The 27,423-nt window shown below is 40.8% G+C and overlaps 1 protein-coding gene across 6 annotated transcripts in view; it reads right to left on the bottom strand.

Annotated features, from left to right (window-relative positions):
• The window catches only part of LOC125447593 (adhesion G protein-coupled receptor E3-like), a 32,559-nt gene extending 11,679 nt beyond the window's left edge, over positions 1-20,880 (bottom strand). For 2 of the 6 annotated variants that reach the window (XM_048522123.2, XM_059639884.1), the window contains exons 1-7: positions 20,808-20,880; positions 18,359-18,436; positions 16,732-16,802; positions 12,463-12,628; positions 10,502-10,621; positions 7,588-7,769; positions 5,154-5,318 (exon numbers count right to left, since the gene is read on the bottom strand). In XM_048522123.2, coding sequence (XP_048378080.2) covers positions 5,154-5,318; positions 7,588-7,769; positions 10,502-10,621; positions 12,463-12,628; positions 16,732-16,802; positions 18,359-18,436; positions 20,808-20,856 — 831 coding nt within the window. In that variant the 5' untranslated portion in view covers positions 20,857-20,880. Of the gene's footprint in view, positions 1-5,153; positions 5,319-7,587; positions 7,770-10,501; positions 10,622-12,462; positions 12,629-16,731; positions 16,803-18,358; positions 18,437-20,580; positions 20,619-20,807 lie in introns of those variants that run through there. The other 4 variants (XM_048522124.2, XM_048522125.2, XM_048522127.2 and 1 more) reach the window with 4 other exon arrangements.
• Between the last annotated feature and the right edge of the window lie 6,543 nt (positions 20,881-27,423).

Below are 27,423 nucleotides of genomic sequence, written 5' to 3'. Positions count from 1 at the left end.
GGATATTTGGCCTTGCAGGGCCATAGTCATCTCTCTCTCTCTCTATCAGACAAAGAGTGAAAGACAATTGCTGGTGTAGCATGGGCAAGCAAGGAGGCAAGATCCAAGAGCTGGAAGGGACATTTAACCTACACTGTTGGCATTAAGCCCATAGAAATAGGAGCAGGAGTAGGCTGTTTAGCTCCTCAAGCCTACTTTGCCATTCAACAAGGTCATGGCTAACCTGACATTTCTTTCCTGCCCTTTGATTCCACTAAAGATCAAGAATTATCTATCTCAGTCTTAAATATACACAAGGACTCTGCCCCACAGCTGTCTGTGGCAAGGTCTTTCAAAAACTCACAACCCTCTGAGGGTAAAAACTCCTCCCCATTTCAGTCTTAAATTGGTGCTCCTCTATTTTGAGATTATACCTCCTGGTCCTAGACTCTTCCCATAAAGAGAAACATCATCTCAGCATTTACTCTGTCAAGCCCCTTAAAAAACCTAGTTTTAATGAAGTAACCTCTCATTCTTCTAAATTCCAATTAGCAGAGTACCAAACTGTTAACCTTTGCTCATAAGACAGTCCCTGCATACCAAGAATCATGCTAGTGAACCTTTTTTAAACTGTCTGCGATTAAATGAGGTATTTCCTCAAATAGACAACCAAACTGCTCATTGTACACCTGTAGCATTCTCAACAACACCTTGTACAGCTGCTATAAGACCTCCCTAATCTTATACTCCAACCTCCTTGAAGTAAGGCCCAATATTCCATTTGCCTTCCTGATTACCCACTGCACTTGTGTGTTTGCTTCTGTGTTTTGTGCACAAGTCCCTCTAAGTCTCTTTGTGTGGTAGTTTTCTGTAGTTTTTGTCCATTTAAATAATATTCTGTTCTTTTGTTCTCCCTTCCAAAACAAACAACTTTGCATTTTCCCCACATTATACTGCACTTGCCAACGTGTGGCCCACTTACTTAACCAATTAATATCTCTCTGCAAACTGCTTGTATCCCTCTCACAACCTGTCTTTTGATTTGCTTTGTGTTGTCTGCAAATTTGGCTACAGTACATCTGCTTCCTTCTTCCAAATTATTCACATATTTTATAAACAGTTGTGATTGCAGCACTGAGCATTGTGGAACCCCACCAACCTGAAAAAGAATTCCTTATCCCAACTAACTGTTTCCTGCCCATTAGCCAGTTCTCTATTCATTGTAATAGACTACCTCCAGCAATGTGGACTGTCTTATTACTTAACAGTTTGTAAGATATTATGTCGAATGCGTTCTGAAAGCCCAAGTACAACACATCTACTGGTTCCTCCCTGTCCATTCTGGTTGAGACTTCCTTCAAAGACTTTAATTAATTAGTCAGACACAATTTCATGAAACCATACTGACTCTGTTTAATAAGATTATGATTTTCCAAATATTTTTCTATTACTTCCTTATTGATTGCTTCCAATACTTTTCCAACAATGGGAGTTAGGGTAATTGGCCTAGAGTCGCTTGCTTTTAGCATCCCTCCCTTTTTGAATATAGTTGTCACATTAGCAGTTTTCCAATCCTCTGATACTTTTCCAGATTTTTGGAAAATTATGACCAATGCATCCATTATCTCTGTAGCTACCTCTTTTGAGATTCTAGAATACAAGCCATCAAGTCCAGGGGATGTACCTGCCTTTAGCCTAATTAGTTTGTCTAATACTCCATCTTTACTGATGTTGATGGTGTTTAATTCCTCCCTGTATTTTTCAGTATTAATGGATTGTTTGAAGTATCTTCCCCCACAAAGACTGATGCAAAATATCTGGTTAACCCTTCTGCCATTTTCTTGTTCCCAGAACTAACTCCCCAGGTTCATTTTCTAGGGGGCAGATATTCACTTTGACTTCTCTTTTGCTGTTTATATTTTGAAAAAGCTCTTATGGCCAGCTTTAATATCCCTCAGTCTTTATTATCTTTTAGTCTTCCCTTACTGAATTCTGAAATTATCTCAGGCTTCAGGGCTGTCACTGACTTTGGCTTCCTTATATGTTTTTTCTTTCAACTTCATACTCTTTTTACCATCCTTGATTAGCCATGGTTGCTTTATCCCTCTCTGAGAATCTTTCCTGTACAGGGATATATTTTTGCAGAGAACCATGAGTTACACCTTAAATGTATTTTAAAGCGGAAGTTGACCCAACTGCCCCCTGACGCCTGACAGCTAAAACCGAAACACCCAGAGAGGAGTGTCTCACCTTATAATCTGTTAATAAAGAAGTGTGAAAAGTGGTGTAATCTGATTCTCAGCAACTTCTAATGGTTAAATAAAACAAGTCCCTGACACTCACTTTACAATCAACAAGTAAAATTTCATTTATCCAACTCGAACAGCGAACGCATTAGCTAAACTATTAACAAACCCCTATTAACAAACCATATAAACTCCTTTTAAATACTAACTATTCCCTAATAAACAAGGTTCTAATAGTATGCTGTTCCAATAAATACATGTCCCACTTATATGAAATAAAAAAAATTGAATTTTGCCTGTCGAAATTATAGGCAAGTTACATGTCTACCAGAATGTACTGTACTTTCTCTGTTGAATGTTCTGTCAGGAACACTTTCTCTGTGAATTCTTCAGTCAGGAATCTTAGCTAGGAGTGCCATCTGTCGCAGATGGCTGTTCATTCCTATCTTTGCCCAACTGTCCATTCTTTTATACCCGTGATGATATATCAGTTTGTTACACTAGGATTGGTCCTATGTTGTGAAAACCATAAGATTTAAATTTAATTGAGTTTTGGTCTCTAAATGCTTGATTCAAATGGATTGGCTGAAATCAAAACTTTTGTCTTAATAACAAAACAAAATGGTTACTTGGCCTGCTAACTGTATAGCCTTTTGATACAGTTGTTTCAATTCGGGCGCGTTCTGTGCACCTGCAAACCCATAAGCTGCTGCTGCCTACAGACGTGCATTTTGCATCTCTAAGAATAGAAAAAGTACATCATCTTTTAAAGGGACCACACACTGATTTCCCCCTCAGCATTTAACAGGCACCAATATGTTACAAACATCACATTCTAATGTCCTGCGTTCCAGTTCACAAGTACTGTACCCAAATTTGCAACAAATGTCTGTCACTGCTTACTTACTACCTTTCTTTAATCTATCCACTCAGTTCACTTTAGCTAATTCTACCTCCTTTTGTTGTAATTGCTATTATTTAAGTTAAACACGGTTATTTCTGACCCAAGTTTCGCACTCTCAAGCTGAATATTAAATTTTATCATGTTATGATCACTACTTCCTAGGGAATCGTTTACTCTGAAGTCCACATCAAAATCTCCCCTCCCACTACCGCATCCCAAAACCAGCCCAGCTCGTCCCCGCTCCCTAACCTATCCTTCCTCTCACCTATCCCCTCCTCCCATCTCAAGCCTCACCTCCATCTCCTACCTACTAACCTCATCCACCCCCTTAACTGGTCCGTCCTCCCTGGTCTGATGCATCTCTTCCCTAACTCCCCACCTACACTCACCTTTATTGGCTCCATCCCCACCTCTTTGACCGGTATGTCTCCTCTCCATCTATCTTCTCCTCTACCCATCTTCTATCTGCCTCCCCCTCTCTCCATATTTATTTCAGAACCTCCTTCCCCTCCCCCATTTCTGAAGAAGGGTCTAGGCCCGAAACGTCAGCCTTCCTGCTCCTCTGATGCTTGGCCTGCTGTGTTCATCTAGCCCCATACCTTGTTATCTCAGATTCTCCAGCATCTGCAGTTCTTACTATCTCTGGCTTGCTACCTGTTTGGCTCCATGACATAAGGCTCCAGGAGACTATCTGTAATATACTCTGAATTCATTGTAGGAGCTACCGTTTTCAATTTGATTAACTCAGTCAATATGAAGATTAAAGCCACTCATCACTATTGCTGTATTCTTTTTTCACACTTAAATTATTATTTGATTGATAGCCTTTCCTACAGAGTAGCCACTATTTGGAGGCCTGTACACTGCACCTGCTAATTCCTTTTTTCCCTTGTTGTGTTGTTTTAACCTCTGCCCAAATGGATTTTATATCATCTAAGCCCAGATCATCCCCCACGACTGCCCTCATTTTATTTCTTATTAACAGGGCTACCCTGCCACCTTTTCCATCCCTCCTGTCTTTCCAGTAGGTCAAATATGAATGTTAAGTTCCCAGTTTTTATCTCCTTGTAACCGCATTTCTGTTATGACAATGAGATCAAATTCACTAACTTCAATTTGTGCCATTAGTTCATCTACCTTATTCTAACTGCCTCATGCATTTAGATCCAAATCCTTTAAGTTTGTTCTTTTATTGAATTTCCCTATAATTTACTGGTTCCTTGCTACAACTTGGCATTCACACTTTCTGTCCCTTCCTTTTATTTTCTAGTAACAGTCTGGTAACATCACAAACCTGCAATCCGGCCTTCTACTTTACCTTTGATCTTGTAATTGTCAATGCAACTGAACCCACCCCCCATTTTTGAACGAGTTAGCCATCCAGAGTAAGTACATTCACCACCAACTTACTTTCCTTAGAAGATTAATAAAACTGAATGGCTAAGGATCCTGGGATTGTACTGATAAGAGTTTAGAAGGTTGAGGGGAGATCTAATAGAAACTTACAAGATAATATATGGCTTAGAAGGGGTGGATGCTGGGGAGTTGTTTCCGTTAGGCGGGGAGACCAGGACCCGTGGGCACAGCCTTAAAATTAGAGGGGGTAAATTTAAAACTGAAATGAGACGACATTTCTTCAGCCAGAGAGTGGTGGGCTTTTGGAATTCATTGCCATGGAGTGCAGTGGAGCCGGGACGTTGGATGCCTTCAAGGCAGAGATCGACAAATTCTTGATCTCACAAGGAATCAAGGGCTATGGGGAGAGTGCAGGGAAGTGGAGTTGAAATGCCCATCAGCCATGATTTAAATGGTGGAGTGGACTTGATGGTCCGAATGGCCTTACTTCCACTCCTATGTCTTATGGTCTTATGAATGACCATCACAATTGTGTACGTTAGAATCAAAGTCTGAATTTCCTTTTTGAATTCAGAATACCTTTAGCGAATATATGTTTCTAACTTATGGTGAAAAGTTGTCAATTCATACCATACTTGAAATTGAATTTATCTAGTTGTAGACTGTACCATTATGTTTTGGTGTTTTGCCAGTACAGCAAAGTCAGATACTAGTTTACACTTGCATACAACATGGGTCTCGTTGAAATTTTCTGTGTCACACTCTTCAAAAGATGCAGTGCTGTTGTCCATTCCACTCTTCAAGTATACACATTCGACAAATCCATTTACTGTCTGGTTAAAAGAAGACAAAAATATCATAAGACATGTTTTAAATTCTTCTCTACTCATTCATGGGATGTTGGCAGAGCCAACATTTATCGCTCATCCCTGACTGCACTAGAGAAGGTGGCGATGAATCACCTTCTTGAACTGCTGCAGCCCTGTGGTCTAGGCACACCCATGGTACTGGTGAGGAGGGATTTCCAGGATTTTAACCCAGTGATAGGGAAGGAATGGTGATATGGTTCCAAGTCAGGATAGTATGTGGCTTGGAGGGGAGTTTACAGGTGTTTGTGTTTCCATACATCTGCCCTTGTCCTTCTATGTGGTAGAGGTCAAAGATTTGGAAGTTTTTAAATGAGCTTTGCTGAGTTGTCTCTGTGCATCTTATAGATGGTACACATTGTTGCCACCCTGTGTCAGTGATGGTGATAATGCATATTGAAAATGGTGAATGTGGTGCCAGTCAATCAGGCTGCATCGTCCTGAATAATGTCAAGCTTCTTGAATGTCTATTGGAGCTGCATCCATCCTGGCTACTGGGGAGTATTCCACCACATCCCTGACTTATGCCTCGTGGATGGTGGACAGGCTTTTAGAACTGAGGAAATGAGTTATGTGTTGCAGAATTCTTAGCCTCTGACTTGTTTATCCTCTTAAGCTTCTTCTCTCTTAGCTGAAAAATCCCAACTTCTCTGGTTTTTCTATACTTGTAAAGCTCCTCATTTCTGGTATATATTTTAATAAATGGCTGCAACATCCTCTCCAAGTTCTCGACATCCTTTCTAAGTGTAGTATGCTGAGTACTCCAGTTGAGCTCTAACTAGTGATTTATGTAAAGGTTTAGCATGACTTTCTATTATACTCTATAAATCTTTTAAAAAAGCCAATGATGCAATGTGCATTCATCAGCAACCCTCTAAATGGTTTCCTGTTACCTTTGAACAGTCATGACAATCCAAAGAAGAGAAAAATAAGCTTTTATTTTGCTTTTTCAAGGAATGTGGATGTTGCTAGGAATACCAGCAAATGTTGTCCATCCCCTTTGCCCTTGAACTGCATGGCTAGCTAGGTCATTCCAGAGGGGATTTTAAGTGTTTCATGGAGGTTAGACCAAGTAAGGTGGCAGATCTGTTTCTGTTTGGGGCATTAGTGTACCAAATAGGTTTTATAACAATCGATGATACTTTCAGTCACCATTGCTGTTTCTAGCTTTCAACTGCAGATTTTATTGATTGAATTTAAATTATAATCCACCAGGTGCTATGGTGACATTGGAACCCATGTCCCTACAACATTAACCCGAGCCTCTGGATTTCTAGATTTCTAGACCATTTCTTCATAACGGGATGATTGTAGTTGAGCCTATAACAGCGTTATGCTAATATCATCCCAGTTCCTTAATGTCTCACAGCCTTATAAATTGCTTCCTTTTCCTGCTTATTATTTTATGAGTCAGCCACTGTGCTGACTTGTACAATTTGTATAGTTTCTAATCAAATTGTTCAGAAATATTATTACACACCTCTGGAACAGGTGGAACTTGAACCTGGTCCTCTTGGTTAGAAGTAGGGACACTAGTACTGAGCCACAAGGCCCCTTTTAGCCGTACATTATACACTTAGCACCTGCTCCAGCACTGCCTCACTCGTACTATAATTATGTACATTGATCCAAATGAGCTGTTGTAGCTTTACTTTGCGGTGGTGCTAGTTGAAATGTAGCTTACTATGTCTCTGAGTGAGAGAGTATTGCATTCACAATTACTTGAGACACTGAAAGCAAGTACTTTAGGTTGCCACTTCAGCATTGTACTGAGGATGTTCTGTACTGAGATGTCATGTCTTGGATGAGATATTTAACCCAGAATCCTGGCTTCCCACTCAGGTGAATGTAAAAGATATGGTGGCTATCAATGTCAAGTATTATAGCTAATAACTAACTAACTAACAACACTGAAACATATTATCTGGCTTTTGCTTTGCTCTTAGTGGGTGTGCAAATTAGTGGCTGTATTTTCTACATTGCAATAATGAATACACTTCAAAAATTGGAAAGGAGATGATTGAGATTCTAAAGGGTGCCACATAAATGTAATTTTTTTATTTATAAACTATCAGCTGTTATCTGTGCTCATGTAATTGAAAGCAGAGTAGGTCTTAGTTCAACGGTAGTATCTGATAATGCTCCTGTAGATTATTGCTATCAACCATCCTGTTGAATCATCAAGCTGTACATATCAATTAAACACCTTTTGCAAGAAAAATATAACTTAACAAACCTGATCATTTTGGAAGATAAAATGGATTGGTTCAGAGGGCTTCCTTAAGTTTTTTGCCCTTTTTATGGCTGTTACTACATCAGAGATTACTGTGATCCCTGGTTTCTTTAGGTTTTTCATGTCCAGATGTATGTCATTAAGATTAGTGCTGTTGTATGAGAGGAAGGCCAAAGCAACGAGATCTGTTGGTAATGTAATACTTCAGACATTTTAACAGTGCATAGAAAAGTAGGAACAGCAATTGACCATTTAGCATCAAGTCTGCTCAAACGTTCAGTCAAATAATGATTGAAGATCTACTTGAAATCCACTTTCCAACACTATCCCTATATCACTTAATTCCCTTCAGATACAAAAATCTACCAATCTCAATTTTGAATAGGATAACAGGACTGATATATGGAGAGAGGCAAAACCTTGATCAGATGGGCCAGTGGGCCGAAGAGTGACAGATGGAGCTTAATTTAGATAAATGTGAAGTGTTGCAAATCAGGGCAGGGCTTATACACTTAATGGTAGGGCCCTGTGGAGTGCTACTGAACAAAGGGACCTGGGTTCAGATTCATGATTCCTTGAAAGTGGAATTGCAGGTAGACAGGATATTGAAGAAGGCATTTGGTACTCCTGCCTTTTTTGGTTAATGCATTGAGTTGGGATGTCATCTTGTAATTGTACAGGATATTGATTAGATCACTTTTGGAATACTGTATTCAATTCTGGTCTCTCTGCTGTGCAAAAGGTGTTGTTGAACTTGAAAGGATTCAGAAAAAAGTTTCAAGAATGTCGCAGGGTTGGAGGGTTTGAGCTACAGGGAGAGGCTGAATAGGCTGGAGCTATATTCCATGGAGCGTGAGAGGCTTAGGTGTGATCTTATAGAGGTTTATAAAATCATGAGGGGCATGGATTGGGTGAATAGTCAAGGTCTTTTTCCCATGGTGGTAGGGGAGTCCAAAACAAAACAGCATAGGTTTAAGTTAGAGGGGAAAGGTTTAAAAGGGACCCAAAGAACAACATTTTCGCACAGATGGTAGCGCAAGCATGGAATGAGCTGCCAGAGGAAGTGGTGGAGGCTAGTGTATACAACATTTAAAAGGCATCTGGACAGGTATATGAATAGGAAGGGTTTAAAGGGATTTGGGCCAAATGCTGGCAAATGGAACTGGATTTTTTAGGTTATCTGGTCAGCATGGACGAGTTGGACTAAAGGGTCAGTTTCCGTGCTCTATGCCTGTAAATTCACCAGAGTTTAGAAGAGTAGGGAGGGGAACCTCATGGAAACCAATAAAATTCTAACAGGACTAGACCGGGTATATGCAGGAAGGATGTTTTGATGACTGGGGAATCCAAAACCAGGAGTTACAGTCTAAGGATAAGGTGTTGGCTATTTACGATGGAGATGAGGAGTAATTTCTTTACCTAGAGAGTGTGAGCCTCTGGAATTCTCTGCCACAGGAAACTGTTGAGGCCAAAATATTGAAGACTTTCAGGAAAGCTGTAGATATAGTTCTTAGGACTTAGAGGGATCAAAAGGTATGGAAGGAAGTGAAAACAGGGTTGGATGAGTTGGTGATAAGCCATGATCATATTGAATGGTGAAGCTGGCATGATGGGCCTCATGGCCCACTCCTTCATTATATATTGCTGTGTTTCTGTAACAGAGGAGCATTCTCAACTCCCTGGTAGAGAATTCCAAAGACTCACAATTCACTAGTAAAGGGCTTTCCTCTCATCTCAGCCGTAACTGGTGAACCTTGAGACTGTGGCTTGAGTTCAGATTCTCCAGGCAGGGGGAGCAGCTTGAAAGATCATCATCTCTTGGTCTTCTAGACTCCAAAAAAATTCATTCATTCTTTTTAATACAGTCACAGGATGTGGGCATCACTGGCTAGGCCAACATCTATTGTTTTGCTATTTATTTCATGAACAATTCCTGTAGCTATCACGAAATATCAAAACATTATCGCCAACAAATTTGTATTAAAAGAACATTGTTCATCACTACGTAAATTATGCAAACATTTAGATCATTGTTATTCTAAAGATGCACTCTAAGTTGGAAAAAGATAAATGTGAAATTTTATGGAAGAAGGTAAGTGAGTAATGTAAGTAAGTGAGACAAGGTGACTTTGTGGGCTTGGGAAAATTGAGTTGAGAGGGTGGGAAGGAATGTATTTGGTTTGGGTCTCTGGGGTTGGTGAGGGCCGCGGATGGGAGTGGTGTTGAATTGGTCCGGGACGGATGTTGAGAGGCAGAAAGTTAGGACCACAAAGTATGGAACAGGGAGTCGTGCTGAGGGGGAGAACGTAGGTAAGATTTACCTCATTTGGGAGCCACAAGACTGCCATGATAAAGCAGATTCAAGGTTATATTGATCCATTTTCTATCGGACTTCTATTGTAATTCCAAGTAGGAATGCTGTGTGTCTTGGAGGGGTACTTGCAGGTGTTGATGTTCCCATGTGAATACTCTCTTTGTCTTTCTAGGTGATAGACACCATTGGTTTGGAAGGTGCTGTTGGAGGATCTTTGGTGAGCTGCTGCTGCCACTTGGTGGAGGGAATGAATATGGAGCGTGGTGCATGGGGTCCTAATCAAGTGGCTGCTTTGTCCTGGAGGGATTTGGAGTTTTTTGTGTGTTATCGGAGCTGCATTCATTCAGTTAAATGGAAAGTAATCCCACACATTCCTAACTTCAGCCTTGATCAACATCTGGTGGAGAGGCTTCAAGGAGGGGAAATGAGGAAGTAAGTTACTCATTGCAAGGTTCTTAGCCTCTAATCTGATTTGTGGCCATAATATTTATACAGCTGGTCTGGTAAATTTTCTGGTCATTTGTGATCATGATTTGCTACAGACGAGTTCAGATGAGACTTTTAAGTTCATAAATATATACATTGAATAAGAGAAAAGTTTACCAAAACCTTGTTGACTGTTTTCCATTTCCAAGGGAATCTCCACAAGGTTTTGGTGTGCTGATAGTGTTGCTGTTCTGATGTTTTGATCGGCATTGAATCTAATAACTTGAACTTCAAGTTCTAAGATAGGAAAATAACCAAAATTCTGGATGTAAGCAAAGACTCTTTTACAGCTTGGTTATTGGCTCTTTCTCATTACTCAACACTGAACCCAAAACAGCCTGTTCCCTAGTTCGTTCTGCAAAGCACGATACCAGAAACTCAACTCGTAATGCGTTAGGAATCCATTTTCCACAACATTAGTGCTGATTTGGTTCACTCAGTCAAGATGTAAAATGAAGTTGCCCACTGGTATTGAATTACCTATGTTACATGCACCTCTAAGTTCCTGATTTACACTGTGCCCAACATTATCGCCATAGTTTGTGGTCTGTACACAATTCTGAATAACATTTTCTGCCCCTTGATGTTTGTTAATCAAGCCAAATATTTTCTCCATCAAGTTCTTTCAACCTAAGATCCTGTCGAACTAATTATATCATCCCTTATTAAAACCACCACCTACTCTGTTTCCCTTTCACTTAGCCTTTCAGCTGGCTGACCAGCTGGTTTGTGATGCAGAGTGATACTAGCAGCATGGGTTCAATTCCCATACAGGCTGATGTTACCAGGAATGCCCCACTTTCCTAACCTTACCCCTTGCCTGACACATGGTGACCCTCAAGTTAAGCCACCACCAGTTTCTAAAGAGAGAGCAGCCTTATAGTCTTCTGGGACTGTGGTGACTTTATTTAGCCTTCCTACATCAAAATAAAGTATGTACTTGAAAATTAAGCTCGAAGTCTTGGTTACATCTCTGTAATGACAGCTAAATTATATCTATTTCTGCCTGCAAATCATCTACCTTGGTGTGAATTCTGTGACAGGCCAGGTAGAGTGCGCTCAACTTCGAACCAATCTGATGCTTGCCTTTTCTTCATTTGTCTTCTAATTTTTTTACAGCTTCTCTACTTCATACAAGTTTTACTTTTATCCAATTTGAAACTGCTGTTAGGAGCCATCTCTGTCAATCTAGTTTAAACACTCTTAACAATAGTAACAAATCTTACTGCATAGAGTTTTAGTCCTAGTCTTGCTAAGGTGTAACACATCTATCTTGCTCCAAAACTGGTCCCAATGCCTCAGAAGCATGATGACTTCCCTCCTAAATTAATTTTTCAGCTATGTGTTCAATCGCTTAATCCTCCCATACCTATATTCTAACGCATGTGGCATTGGGAGCAATCCTCACGTTGTTACTTTTGAGGTCCTGCTTTTAAAATTCTTTCCTAACTCCCTAAAATCTGCTTTCACAACCTCGTCTCTTATCTATATCACTGATGTTAATGTGGACCATGACTTCAGCCATTCACTCTCCACCAGCTGAATGTCTCGCAGCTGCTGTGTCCCTGGTGTCAAGCAGCAGCCTACCACCCCAGAGTCACCTCATTGGCCACAGTAATGCCTGTCTGTTCCCCTAACTATTGAATCCCCTTTCATTATTGCTGTTCTGCTCTTATTCCTCCCTGCTTCTCGATCTGCTATGCCACCAATGGTGCCATCTACTTGGCCGTGACTGCGCTCCTCTCAGGAGCTATCCCCTCACCAGGAGCCAAAATAGAAGACTTGTTAGTGAGTGGGATTGTTATGGGTACTGCTATATTGTCAGCCAGGTTATCCTGGATTGCTCTGTCAGCCCCTCAGCTCCTAACCTGCCATGTGTGACTATCTCCCTAAACATGCTTCCCACATTATTCTCTTCATTGCAGGCTCACCCAGAGTTCGAGCTTTTGTGTATGACATTTTAAATGTGAATGTTTTAAGTGCTACTTAAACAGTCCTGATGAATGAACGTGCACTTTGACTCATGTGAACACTGCCAGAGATTACGAGTCATGTTAAATACACTTTCATTGAGTTACCGAAATAAGTTGTTGAGAGTCTGTAGCTGCACAGTTTGGCACAAGTGTTCAGCCCAGCAATTTCCATAGCCCGTCTCAACATTTTGGATTCATTTTTTAGCTGATCTGAGGCAAAAATACCCCTGGCTATAATGTCTTCCACAATACTTTCCAGGATATCAGGGTCCTGTTGACACAAGTTTCAGATAGGAAACCAATCAGTTTTACAGTAAGGTATGAATCTTTATAATACTCTGCTTACATCATGACTTAATTATTACAACTAGTTTGGCTCACTGCACTTTGAGAAACTCGTGAAGCCCTGGAGAGGTTTACCAGGATAATTTCAGGAATGAGGGATTTGTTACAGTTTGGAGAAGTGTTATCCTTCCTGGAGCAAAGGAAATTGAGGGGAGATTTGATGAGGTTCTACTTCAGATTTAAATGAGAAACAAAGAAAAGCTGTTCCCATTATCTGATCCTGCGAGGATTACAGAGCTGTAATTTTAAATTTTGGGAAAACGATGCAGGGGATTGTGAAGCAGCGTGATTTTTTTGTAGCACATGGTACTGACCATGGCCTCTCTGCCAGTGAGTGTGGTGGAAGTGGGCACAGTCAATGATTTTGAATAGAAATTGAATGAGTGCTCAAAGGGGATAAACTTGCAAGGCTTTGTGGTTCGAGTGGAATTCACTACAAAGAGCTAACATTGACTTGGTGGGCTGAATGGTCCTATTAAATGACTCTATGACTTCATGATTATGTGCCACATTGACTCCACAACTCAACAGGTTGGATTTTATCGGATACTATAGTCCCCAAACAGGAATCCCCCACCAAGTTTAGAAGTCAGGGTAAACTCACTTGCCATTCTGACAGCTGTCCCACAGGCATTAAAAATTGGGATCAGCATTAAGAGGTTAGACGCAGGATTTCTGTCCCTCTTGAGGGTTGAAAGAGGAGCCTGTCCTGAGGTCCTCTGTTCCGAGAAGCCTAGGTAAGTTTGGGTCCGCAGGCCCCGATGAGGATGCTGAGTAGGATGGGGTTGGGGCACAGGATTGATTGACCATGGGATGCAGAGCTGAAGTTGAGGATGAAGTAACGTACATCCTTTAGAGAGGGAATCTGACACCATTCCCTGCTTTGGAGTACCTGTCAACCATTACTCAGATTATAGGATTTTCAGCGTCACTCATAAGAGTGTCACTCATAAGTGTTACTCATTAGAGACTTGAACATTGAAGTGCTGCAGTGTTGTTTATGTCTTTCAGATGAGCCAAAAGACTCAAGGCCCCATGAGAAAGATTTAAGTAATTCTAAGGTATTAGTTTGAAGCAGAGGAGTTGCCAGCAGAGTACTAATTTCTGAGCAAACATTTTCATGATAATTCCAAGTTTCACGCGAAAGCACTACTCACATTATTTGCATTACGATTTGTATGTAGTGGCCATTCAGAGCAAATTGGTTTTGAAACTTGATAAATTAATCAACCAGCCTGTTTTTGATTTATTCCTAATCAGTTCAAATTGCAAACCAGGAAATGACAATGTTTCCTTCTATGAATTAATACTAACAGTTACTTTCAGTTTGCTGTGTCATGAATAGCAAACATTCAGAAATTCATTTGCAATGCAAAATAATTCATCAGCTTTTCAGACTACGTTACAACTCCCACCCACTGTGTAACATTCTCCTGCACAATCACTTCCTTTAAAACTCCTCTGAGGTAGTATATCGACTGCATCCGATCCACCCTAATTTCCATAGGATTTTATTCAGTTCCAGATTAGTCAATTTTCCTGGAAGAATTTCCCTATACATATCTTGCCCACATCATTTGCAGTTGTACAGCACAGAAACAGACTCTTCTGCCCAACTTGTCCATGCCGACCAGATATCATAAATTAATCTAGTCACATTTTCCAGCATTTGGCCCATATCCCTGTTCATATACTCATCCAGATGCCTTTTAAATATTCCTATTCTATCACCCTCCACCACTTCCTCTGGCAGCTTGTTACATACACACACCACTCTCTGTGTGAAAAAGTTGCCTGTTAGGTCCCTTTAAATCTTTTGCCTCTCACTTTAAACCTGTGTTCTCCAGTTTTGGACTCCCCACCCACAAGGGAAAAGACTTTTGTTATTTACCCTATCTATGCCTCTGATGATTTCATAAACCTCTATAAGGTAATCCTTCAACCTCCCACACTCCATGGAAAATAGCCCCAGCCTATTCAGCCTCACCCTTTAGCCCAAACCCTCCAAGTCAGGCAACCTTGTAAATATTTTCTGACCCTTTCAAGTTTCACAATATCCTTCTTATAGCAGGGAGACCAGAACTGCACATAGTATTCCAAAAGCAGCCTAACCAATGTCCTGCACAACAGCAATATGACCTCCCGACTCCTATACTCAATGCACTGATCAATAAAGCATACCAAACGCCTTCTTCACTATCCTATCTACTTGCGACTCACTTTCAAGGAACTGTGAACTAGCACTCCAAGATCTGTTTGTTCAGCAGCACTCCCCAGAACTTTGCCATTAAATTTTCTGCCCTGATTTGCCTTTCTTAAATGGAACACTTCACATTTATCTAAATTAAACTCCATCTGCCACTCCTGGGCCAATTGGCCCGTTTGATAAAGATCCCATTGTCTTCTACGCTGTCCACTACGCCTCTGATTTTGGTGTCAACTGCAAGCTTACGAACCATACCTCCTATGTTCACATTCAAATCATTTATATAAATTGCCATAGATCATAACACAAAGCATTGTATTTGCTATAGAGAGTTCTTTCTTTGTCCAGCAATCCCTCAAAACGTGAGGTCACTTGCCACAGAGCCCGTGGCAAGAATCTGCATTTGGACTTTTTTAATTTGAAGAGGTCACTATACTGCAACTACCACATAATTCTTGCTGACCAAGATACCCTTCCACTATTACAGCCTGCTTCAGATATATCAGAAAGATTTACAGACTGACAATCAACCTTTTTTGACCATACCACAAATGCATCTTCTATTGCTGTCAAATCTTGGAGAAGGAGTCAAATTTCTGAACTAAGCTTCTGGCTTAGAGGTGGGTACTCACTGCGCCACGAGGCATCCTGAACAGAGCTCGTTAATTCTCTATCAGGCCATCTATATGAACTCTCACTGGTTTTTGATCCTTCCACCACGAGCAAATATTCCCCAGTTCTGTTCAACATAGATTCATCTGCAGTCCTCATTAACTTCGATTTAGGTTAATCAGACTATGAAGCTCTCACCCTTGGGCTTGTGCCATAGTTTCCCTATCTTTGGTTGATCCTTTTAGCAGACAGATCATTGTGTGTTTCTTGTACTTGCATGTGTATTCTTTTCATTCATTGACACATTTCATACTGTGTTCCCACCTGGCTTGGGAATGTTGTCTAAGATTCCAATGGAATTATAACTGATCTAGGGTGTGGCAAATATATTTTTATTAATAAATTAAAGAACACCAGCAGTCACATTGGTAAGCAACTGGCATATAAACGAAACACATTCCTTCCACTCAAGAATGGCCGCAGTATATAGAATACCTTGCATTATTTTCGACCTGCCTTTTTTAAAAAAGTAATTTGTATTATCTAATTATTATTAGAATGAACATTTAAGTTAAAAGTGAAGGACATCAAATGCTTTCTATTTATAGATTTTGCTGTCTGAGAATACTTCAGTGTGATTGTCTGTTCAGTGTACATGGTGATTCACTTCACCAATGACCACCAACTCATTGACTTATTTTGGAATACAATCTCCTGGGTCTCCAGTGTTGTACCCAACTAAGTATTCTTTACATTTGACCTTCAACACATCTAATTCTTCCCTTAATTCATTTATATAGGCACTCATTTGAAGTAGTCATTACATTAGGAGTCCAGAGCAGGAATTCTGGCTGATATTGCCTCCTCCCTGACATGCAGTTGCACTGAAGCAAGTTGTAGTAACCTGAAGATGCTGAGAAGCTAACTTGTTACAGTAGAGAGGCAAATAATATAGATACATTTCAGAGAAAGCTCAGCAAATACATGGGATTAGAGGAGTACAGGGACCTGCAATTAGCATTAAATGTAAAGGGTGGGAGAAGACATATGTGAAGTATAAGTGTTGGAATACTCCAGTTGGGACCAGTGGCCTCACTCTGTAATTCTGCGCAATTCAACATTGTATAGCTGGTTCTGGTAAGATGCACTAACTCAATACAGATTTTGAGCACTGAAGTTGCTTACAAAACTGTGACCAATTTAGAACTTACTTGAATTGAGTTGTTTCCATTATTTTGCTCTGAGGGTTCAAAATGATCTTCAGGTCCAACTGCAACAGAAACTGAACACATTAATGTTAGATTGCTCATTATACTGTAATTCTGGAGCCCAAGAGAAAATTGCCTCAACTTTTAACAAGACACACACCACAAGTATAATCATACCAGATGATGTCGTATGTCACGGTGCTTTCCTTCAGAAAGCAGTGTGTAATTAAAGTGCAGATAACACAGTGTGAAGCTGGATGAACATAACAGGCCAAGCTGCATCAGAGGAGCAGGAAAGCTTGACATTTCGGGTCGGGACCCTTCTTCAGAAGGTCCCGACCTGAAACGTCAAGCTTCTCTGCTCCTATGATGTTGCTTGGCCTGCAGTGTTCATTCAGCTTCACACCGTGTTATCTCAGATTCTCCAGCATCGGCAATTCCCTACCATCTCTGTAATTAAAGTGCACATTGCTTTCATAGCATGAGAACCAAATTGAGAGATAGGAACATGTGCTTGTCCATAACTATGGTTCCACATGCATGATGACCCAAACACTTAATTGGATGCTTCTCATTTCTCTCACCACATTCCCAATGAAACTACTGGAAAATTCTTCTCAGGCTTGCTCAAGTGAGGGAAGCCCGGACCAAGTATTATGATAGAGACTCCTGGTCCTCCCTGGTCTGTTTAACCTAATTCATGGAATTCCCTCTCTGACACCATTAGAGGTGTACCTACACCACATGGATGGCAAAGGTTTGAGATGGCAGTTCACCACCTTGATAAAGGAAATTTAGCAATGGGCTTAGGGGCTTGACAGGGTATAGCCAGATATACTGTTTCTTATTGTGGGAGAGTCTAGAACAGAAGGCATGACCTTAGAGTGAGGAGTTGCCTGTTTAAGGTAGAGATGAGGAAACATTTCTTTCTTTCAGAGTGTACTGACTCTCTGGATTCCTTTACCACAGGGCTGTCAACCTGGGTTGTTAAGTTTATTTAAGGCTAACAGATTTCCAACTGTTAAGGAGGCACTTTCTGCTCAGGAGGCACTTTCTGTACAACAAGGTCCTACAAATAGTGAAGTGTTAATGAGAACATCGTCTGTTTATTGATGGTGATTGAAGAATTGACGAATAAAGCATTTGTTCTCATACTGTGGATAACTCTTCTTCAGAATGGTGCCATTGGATTCTATTTTAACGTCACACTGAGAAAATAAATGGGGCTTTGGTAAACATCTCACATAGATTTCTGAAGAATGGTCCTGACCCAAAACGTCAACTTTCCTACACCTCTGATGCTGCCTGGCCTGCTGTGCTCCTCCTGATCCACACTGTATTATCACATAAAAGACGGTCAAGAAATACAGTTTAAATTTGAGGAGTGGCTAGGACATGGGTCACTACATTGTACTAAATAAGCCACATTTTCCATCATTAAGCTGATAATTGAAACTAGCAACACTTCAAATAGCATGAGACATGAAAACAGAATCACAGTAGACAGGGATTGTACCAGAGCTAAAATGTAGAATCTGCCTGCGAGAGAGATAAGGAAATCTATGGTCCATTAGTGTCAAGACAGTCTCCATTTCCCATCAAGGTTCATTTCTTCCACACATTAACTCACCGTTGCAAGGTTCACTCTGGTCAAGACTGGTTTGGACTGTGATTGAAAAGTGATTCCAGTGGTGACTACAGTACATTACTGGAAAGAAAACACAGGTACAGTTAATTTATTTTAATGTAAAGCCTTTTCTGTCAATATTCAGGTTTTATGAATATTGTTGAAGGATAGGTGTGTCCATTCAAGTATACAAGTCAGTCATGGTGTGGCAACTAAGTTAAATAGGTTCTTCATTTCAGTTTTATAAAGGAGACTCCACCAGAATTTAGTTCATGAGATGGATCACAGCTCAGATAGACATTAATAAAGAATATATTCTGCGGTCTTGATCTGATAGGTGTCAAGAACCATTCACACAGGCACATGATCACTTCAAATAAGAGAAAATCTAACCATTTTCCCTTGAAATCCAATGGTATTAGCATCACTGAATCTATTGCCAGTGCACGGTAGTGGCAGTATGTGTGCCATTCACAAGATACACTGCAAGAATTATCGAAACCTCCTTTGACAGCATGTTCCAAGCCTGCAAGCTTAACCAACAAGAAAGACAAAGCTTCTGAATGTGACAATGTACAGGTTGTCCTCCAAACCACAGATCATCCTGACTTGGAACTATATCAGCTGTTTCTTCACTATCACTGGGTCAGAATCCTGGAAGATCTGTGGGTGCACTGTGAGTGTCCCTGTGCCACATGGACTACATAGTTCCATATGACAGCTCACTACTACCTTCTCAATGGCAGGTAGGTATGAGCGATAAATATTGCGTTGTTAGTGATGCACACAATTCAGCAATAAGTAATTAAAAAAGGCAGAAGAATTGACGCTTGCAAATTCAACAATGAGATGCCTATTCTTTTAGGTACTAATTCAATTCCCAATCCTGTGCTGAAGATGTGTGCATGCTTCTGTTTGTAAACCTGCAGCTTTCCAATTGCAATGACAAGAAAATGTTTCTCTCGACCCATCAGGGAATGTCCCTCTCTGCAGGGCAAACTGTTGCCAAAGTCTGGCTGAATCAAAGGCATGAGTAACGTCGGAACAATAGAACCAAAAGCCAAGAACAGTCTAGAGGATAGTACAGAAACTCAGCCAGTGAAACTTTGATTGATTTTTAAAATCTCATTTGCTCCTTCTGTTGCCTTTTCATCTCTTGGGCACGAGGGTCACCATCTCTAATTGGACATATTCATGGAGGTTCCAACACATGACCTCCTGCTTTCAACTGCTACACCCAAACAAACAGCCCTTTTCTCTCACACTTCCTCCTCAAACTGAAGTATTTCTGTGACTACTAAATAAATCTATGCAAAACAAAAATAAAAGCAGTGATGTACAATTTTTTGATTTCCTTTTATTCGTCCTGGCTATTACCAGCAGCAGTATTTGGGAGGCCATTCTTTAATCCCTGGAAACCCCAGCAATATTCCAGAAGACTGGAAACTCCGTTAGGTTTAGATGTTCCTAATTTTACTGGCACCGTCTACATTCCAGTATTCATGCAGGAGGACTGTCTTTACGAATACTTCTCCACAAGGGTCTATTTTCCATCAGTAAGGAGGGTTAAATGATTCCTAGTCATTGCTGTTGCACAACTTGCATTTCCCAATCATAAAAATGACATTACATTTTCCAATCATAAAAACATTTGTAACATTTTCTGCTTTTGTTTCATATTTCTGGCATCGGCAATATTTTGCTTCAATAGATCATCCAAGGACCCTTTCACAGAACATCAGAAGGAGGTTTGTTAATCCGCCGAAGGAAATAGGAGGAGGAGCAGGCTCTTGGTAAATCAGACGTGTGTCATCATTCAAACAGATCATGCCTGATGTTCTATCTCATGCCTTTTTCTCTTCGTTGTCTCTAATAGGAACACAGCAAGTCTCAGACTTAAACCTACATAAGGCCTTCAACTGAAGCACACAATCTCTGTACGGACATGGACCTCACTGGCAAGGCTGGTCTCTGTTGCCCACCTCTAGTTGCCCTTGAACTGAATGATTTTCTAGGACCATTTCAGAGGCGAACAAGAGTCAGCCATTTTGCAGGCGCACTGGAGTATATGTACGCCAGGCCAGGTAAGGACAACTGATTTCCTTTCCTAAAGGACATGAATGAACCAAATTAATTCTTATGACAATCAGCAGTGGGTATATGGTCATCATTAGGCTAGTTTTTAATTCCATTTTTAAAAAAAATTGAATCCAAATTTCACTTACAGAACATTAGTCTGTGTGTCTGGGAAAGTAGGAAGGCTTCAGACTTAGATCCACAGTAGCTGTTCAACTTGAAACCACACCTTTCTCATACCGACTTTCTCGATTAAACCTTCGTGAAAGTTCAGTTTAATATTTAGTTTGCGTTGATGCCTTGTCAATTGAGAACTGTCGTATTGAAAGGTTAAGGATGATACACTTGCCATCACTTACCAAATATTATCACTTACCCAGTATTACCGAAAGGTATCGAGACTTTGTGGTTGCCTCACGCTGCATCTTCTGCGCTCACCGACTCTAACTGCGCATTGTATCTGATACTCTCTTTAATCACTGAGCTACTGATAAATATGACACCAGGACACACCCCTCAAATTTGAAAATGCCTTCGTCAAATGGTACTGGAAGCAGAATGCCTGAATATTGTTAAGCCACTGGAAGATAGATTCTTGATAAGCAAGTGATTGTAAGGCTATCAGGATAGGCAGGAATGAGGACAGATCAGATCAACCAAGATGTTGTTGAGTGATGTTGCAGGCTCCTAATTCCAATATTTTTAAAGAAACTGTTTAGATGTATTGTAATACATTTTTGGAGCAGGTGGGACTTGAACCTGAGCCTCCTGCTCAAAGGTAGGGACACTACCACTGTGACACAAGAACCCTCACCTGCTCCAGCTTCAGTTTATATTTTAAATCAATGTGTTCAGAAATCTTAAATAAAAACTGAAAGAACTGTGGACGCTGTAAATCAGGGGCAAAATCAGAAGTTGCTGGTAAAGCTCAGGAGGTCTGGCAGCATCTGTGAAGGAAAAAATCAGAGTTAAAATTTTGGGTTTGGTGACCCTTCCTCAGAACTAATGGTAGCTGGGAGAATATTAGTTTATATGTAGAAAATAGGGAGGAGTAGGGAGTAAATGATAGGAAAGAGCCGAAAGAGAGAGAAGAGCACTTAGATAGACAAAGGAGTTGATAACAATCTGGTTAGGAGGGTGAATATTTGTTAATGTGAATTGTTAATGACCATCAACAGGTAGTGTGTAATGGCAGGCTATGTGATAACGCTTTGACCAAATCCAGCCTTTCTCCCTCTGAACTGACTGTACTCTGTGCACTTAGAACTAACCCTGACTTTGTTATTAAGCCTGTTGATAAGGGTGGTGCTGTTGTAGTCTGGCATACTGACTTCTACATTGCAGAGGCTGAGCGCCAGCTCTCAGATACCTCCTCCTATCTTCCCCTGGACCATGAACCCTCCATGTCACATCAGGCCATTGTATCAACAATGTAACTAACCTCATTTCATGTGGTTACCAGCCACTCACTGTCTCCAAGCTGATAGTCCCCCAGCCCCGCTCAGCTAGTTTCTACCTCCTTTCAAAAACCCATAAATATGACTGTCGAGGCAGACCCATTGTTTCAGCCTGCTCCTGCCCCACAGAACTCATCTTTTCCCACCTTGACTCAGTCTTCTCTCCCCGGCCCAACCCCTGTCCACGTACATCCATGATTCCTCTGATGCTTTATGCTGGTTTCAAAACTTCCAGTTTGCAGCTTCCAGCCACCTTCTCTTTACCTTGGACGTACAATCCTCTTACATGTCCATTCCTCACTATGAGGCATTAGGGCTCTCCACTTCTTCCTGGAGCAAACACTGGAACAGCCCCCACCCACGACCACCCTCCTCTGCTTGGCTGAGCCTACCTCCACCCTCAGCAGCTTCTCTTTTAATTCATCTCATTTTCCTCAGGCCAGAGGGGTGACCATGGGTACTCGCATGGGCCCCCAGTTATGCCTATCTCTTTGTGGGGTATTTGGAATTTTGTGCCGGTCCCATTTTGGCCCTCACCCAGAACTCTTTATCTGACATATCAAAGATATCATCAGTGCTGCTTCTCTCTCTCATCCAAAATTGGAAAAGTTCATAAATTTCGCTTCCGATTTCCACCTTGCCCTCACTTTCACCTGGTCGATTTCTGACTCCTCCCTTTACATCCTCAACATCTCTGTTTCCATTTCTGTGGATTAATATCCACTACAAACCCACTGACTAGCACTGTTACCTGGATTATACATCCTCACACCCTGCTTCCTGTGAAGACTCCATTCCATTCTCGCAGTTCCTCCGGCTCTGTCGCATATGTTCAGATGAGGCCAACTTCAACAAGTGAGACTCTGAAATGTCCACTTTCTTCCTTAATCGAGGATTCCCCAGCATTGTTGTCTAGAGGGCCCTCAACTGGGTTTGAACCATCTCCTGCACTTCTACCTCAACCCGTCTTTTCCCTTGAGTGTCAGCGATAGGGTTCCCCTTCTACTTGCCTAGGATCCTTCACATCCAGAAGATTAACAGACACCATTTCTGCCACTTCAACAAGATGCCACCATCACCATATTCCCCTCCCCTCCCTTGTCCGGCTACTGTAGGGACCATATCCTCCGGGAACCCTGTTCCACTCTTCCTACAACCCCAATACCCCCATGGCATCTTCCCTTGGAACCTGCCCATTCACCGCTCCCTTCCCACTATCCAAAGGCCCAAGCATACCTTCTAGGTGAAGCAACACTTCACCTATACTTCCCACAATCCAGTCTCCTGCATTTGCTGCACTCAGTGTTGTCTCCTCTACATTGGGGAAATGAAGCATAGACTTGGTGACCATTTCACAGAGTATCAATGTTCTACTCGCAAAAAAGACCCTGAGCTACTTGTTGCCTGCCACTTCAACACTCTACCCTTTTCCCTGGCCATAATCTGTGCACCTGGCTTGCTGCAGTGTTTCAGCGAAGCTCAACGCAAAGTAGAAGAACAACACCTCATTTTCTGCTTGGGGACTGTGCAGCCCTCCAGACTCAATATCGAGTTCAATAATTTTAAGGCCTAAACTCTCCTAGTCCCCAAACCCACACACCAGGCCTTGTTATCACATAGCCTGCCATTACACATTACCTACTGTCAGTCACTAACAGTCCCCATTAACAGCTATTCACCCTTCTCGCCAGATCATTATCGATTATTTTGTCTATCCAACTGTTCTTCTCTCTCTTTCGGCTCTATCCTATCATTTAGTCCCTACCCCATCCCCCTTCCTATTTTCCGCACATAAACTGACCTTTTCCCAGCTACCATCAGTTCTGAGAAAGGGCTACTGGACCCAAAATGATTTTTTTTCTTCAGGCCTGCTGAGCTTTTCCAGCAATTTCAGTTTTTGTTCAGAAATGTTATTGCACGTCTCTGTGCAGCTGGAACTTGAATCTGGGCCTCTTGGCTCAGTGGTAGGGACATTACCATAGCGTCACAAGATCCACTGCTGAACTGCAGATATTTTCAATCGCCCTGTTCAGGGATGTTATGAGACAACTCTTGAATTAGGTGGGACTTGAACCCAGGTCTCCTGGCTCAGCAATAGGGACACTACCCATGTGCCACAAGATGCGTTATTGCTCCAACCTCATATGTTTATGTGTGATTATGCTTATCTGTGCTTTGTAGATTGTGGACAGGCTTTGGAGAATCAGGAAATACAGTTATTCACTGTAGAATATCCCATTCTATGCTTGCTGTCATAGCCACAGTACTTAAATGACTGGTCCAGTTGTGATTTTGGTCAGTAGCAGCACTCAAGGTTTTGATGAAGGGATATTTGGAGATAGTTATTGCTGTTGAATGGGTTGTACAGTGTGGTACCCACTTCAGGAATATTTTATTAATCCTAGAGTGGTCTCTATTAGGTGACCTAATAGAGACACAAAAGATGGTCAGATGATTAGATAGGGTGGACAGTGAGAGCCTCTTTCCTTTGATGGAGATGGCTAGCACAAGGGGACATAGCTTTAAATTGTGGGGTGATAGATATAAGACAGATGTCAGAGGTAGGCTGTTTACTCAGAGAGTAGTAAGGGCGTGGACTGCCCTGCCTGCAATAGTAGTAGATTCGCCAAGTTTAAGGGCATTTAAATGGTCATTGAATAAATATATGGCTAATAATGGAATAGTGTAGGTTAGATGGGCTTCAGTTTGGTTTCACAGGTCAGCGCAACATCAAGGGCCAAAGGGCCTGTACTGCACTGTGGTGTTCTATGTTGTATTTTTTATGTTCCTCATTTGCACTTGATATAGCAGTAATATTATTTTTTGAATTCCTTTGGGACATTGAAGGAAATGGCTTTAAAGATTTGCAATGACCATCTAATGTTGTTTATATGTGATGCAAAGTCATTCATGCCAGGTCTTAAAAGTTCTCTACAAATTTTTAAAGGGATGTTAATTATGGGGTAATGTATATTATGTTAACTGATTTTACTAATCTCTCCAAAATCCCCAGAAAGAGGTAGGCAACTCTAGGAAAAAGTAATTTATCTAATGCCATAGAATTCAAAATAAAATTTTGATCTGATATAGTTGGAGTTATATTTGACAGAGAGGAGTTTATTTGCTCTTTAGGATCTTAGTATAAAAACGTTGACTGACTCTGCAACCAGGAAATTCCTCATCGTTTCTTATCCAAAATAAATTATTTAAATCCATGCAAAATTCGTGAACAAGAAGCCTAATGTACTTTGATCATTCCATCAGGAATGCCAAAACAAACAAAGACTGTTTATGCTTTTAAGATAATAAAATGTGAGGCTGGTTGAACACAGCAGGCCAAGCAGCATCTCAGGAGCACAAAAGCTGACGTTTCGGGCTTAGACCCTTCATCAGAGAGCACATGAAGGGTCTAGGCCCGAAACGTCAGCTTTTGTGCTCCTGAGATGCTGCTTGGTCTGCTGTGTTCATCCAGCCTCACATTTTATTATCTTGGAATTCTCCAGCATCTGCAGTTCCTATTATCTCTGTTTATGCTTTTAGTTGGAAGTTGTAAAGATGCTGATCATTGCCAACCTAATATAGGATTGTTCTGTCTAATGGGAATGAAGAAAGTAGAATTAAGTCCTGATAAAACTGTTGGGAAAAGAGAAAAGCAGTTATCTGTTTCTGGGAGAAGCACAAATATTTCTAACACCACTACCCTCCTTTAAGAGTCTCTTACTTTTTAGATGAAGTTTATGGTCATCTGATGCTGTATTTCCTTTGATGTTTCGGTAGAACCGCATTACATTCTTTTAAAAATCTGAAGACATGAGTTCAAATCCCACCATGGCAGCTGGGGAGTTATGTTAAACTGATTAACTATAAAACTGGAATCAAGAAAGCTTGTTATTCGTAATGATGACCATGAAAGCAATAATGCACTTTAGGGAACGAAATCTGCCTTCCTTAACTGGTTTGTCCTACATGTGACTCCAAATCCACAGCAATGTGGTGGACTTAACTGTTTTATAAAAAATATAGTGTAATGAAAGTTTATATTATGTGATTATTGTTTGGGAACTTGCTTCTTCATTTGGAATAAATGGATGTTTGATTTTCAGTGCTGTGAAGGTCAGTTTTTTTAAGGATCATAGAATTATTTGAAACATTAAGCTAAAGGCAGCCTTTCCAAGAAATCATGTGACTTAAGCTAAATGGCTAATAAGCTACTTATTGAAATAATGGCTGCTTTTTGAGTTTTTAAGACCCAGGCACAAAGAAACAGTTGACCTGAGGCTACAAGCAGATTGTGTTTGGAAGACACATTCATTCCAGCAGAAGAGCAATTTTGAGTTTGTAGATGTATTGAGGCCATAAGAACTGTAAAGAAATCCTAAGCTGTTTTAGCACTCTCAAAATGGCCAAAGTCAGTGGGTTAGTCTGTCTTTGTGTTTCTTGGATGGAAAATAATGGGAAGCATCACATCTAGTGGATATGTAGAAAATTTTGAAATAAAAAAGTTTGCAACCTTGTCAGTTCAGTAAGAAAGTTTACAATGAAAATACAAGTGACACTTCACTGGGTCTGAGTGTTTGTAAATTATATTGGAGAGAGAATTATTGATGCTTTCATTTTATGTTTATGGTAAGTTCTTTACAAATTGTCATGTCATCTGTTCTTTTGTTAAAACTAAATTGACAGCCTTGTGTGAATATGCTCAATGATGGGCCATCATAGTAACCAACATGCAAAAATAAATCTTACGTTCTTTTAAGTCAGTTTTCATAATCTGACTTATCCAGTATTACCGTTAGCTGGAATCATGACAATAGCAAGTAATTTGTTTTATGCAGTGCTTTCTCAAGAACAATTAGGGACAGACAAATGTTCAAGAATGATACCCAGACTTCAGGGGTTAATTTATAAACGAGAAATTATACAAAATAGGCCTATTTTCTCTAGAATTTAGAAGGTTTATGATGATCTGATTGAAGTCTTCAAGACATTTACAGGAAAAGACAGGCTAGGTAAAGATAACTATTTCCACTGGTTGGAGATTCTTGAACCAGGGAACATAGTCTGAGAATTAGGCCAAACTATTGAGGAGAGGTATTAGGAAGTACTTCTACATATAAATATGGTGTAGGTTTCGAACTTTCTTCCACAAGTGACAGTGGATGCTGGATCGGTTGTTAATTTTAAATCTGAGATAGATAAATTCTTGTTAAGCAAAGATGTGGTTGGAATCACACCTGACAGGTAGGAATATGGTCATGGTTGTTGGAGGCCTATCATCTCAGCTTCAGGACATCTCTGTAGAAGTTCCTCAGGGCAGTGTCCTCGGCCCAACCATCTTCAGCTGCACCATCAATGACCTTCCCTCCATCATAAGGTCAGAAGTGGGGATGTTCACCGATAATTGCACAACGTTTGACACCATTCACAATTCCTCAGATACTGAAGCAGTCCATGTTCAAATGCAGCAAGATCTGGACAATGTCCAGGCTTCGGCTGACAAGTGACATTTGCGTGACACAAATGCCAGGCTATAGC

The sequence above is a fragment of the Stegostoma tigrinum genome, chromosome 35, assembly GCF_030684315.1.
Source record: "Stegostoma tigrinum isolate sSteTig4 chromosome 35, sSteTig4.hap1, whole genome shotgun sequence".
In the NCBI taxonomy this organism is placed as follows: domain Eukaryota; kingdom Metazoa; phylum Chordata; class Chondrichthyes; order Orectolobiformes; family Stegostomatidae; genus Stegostoma; species Stegostoma tigrinum.
This window is presented reverse-complemented; position numbering and strand designations above follow the sequence as displayed.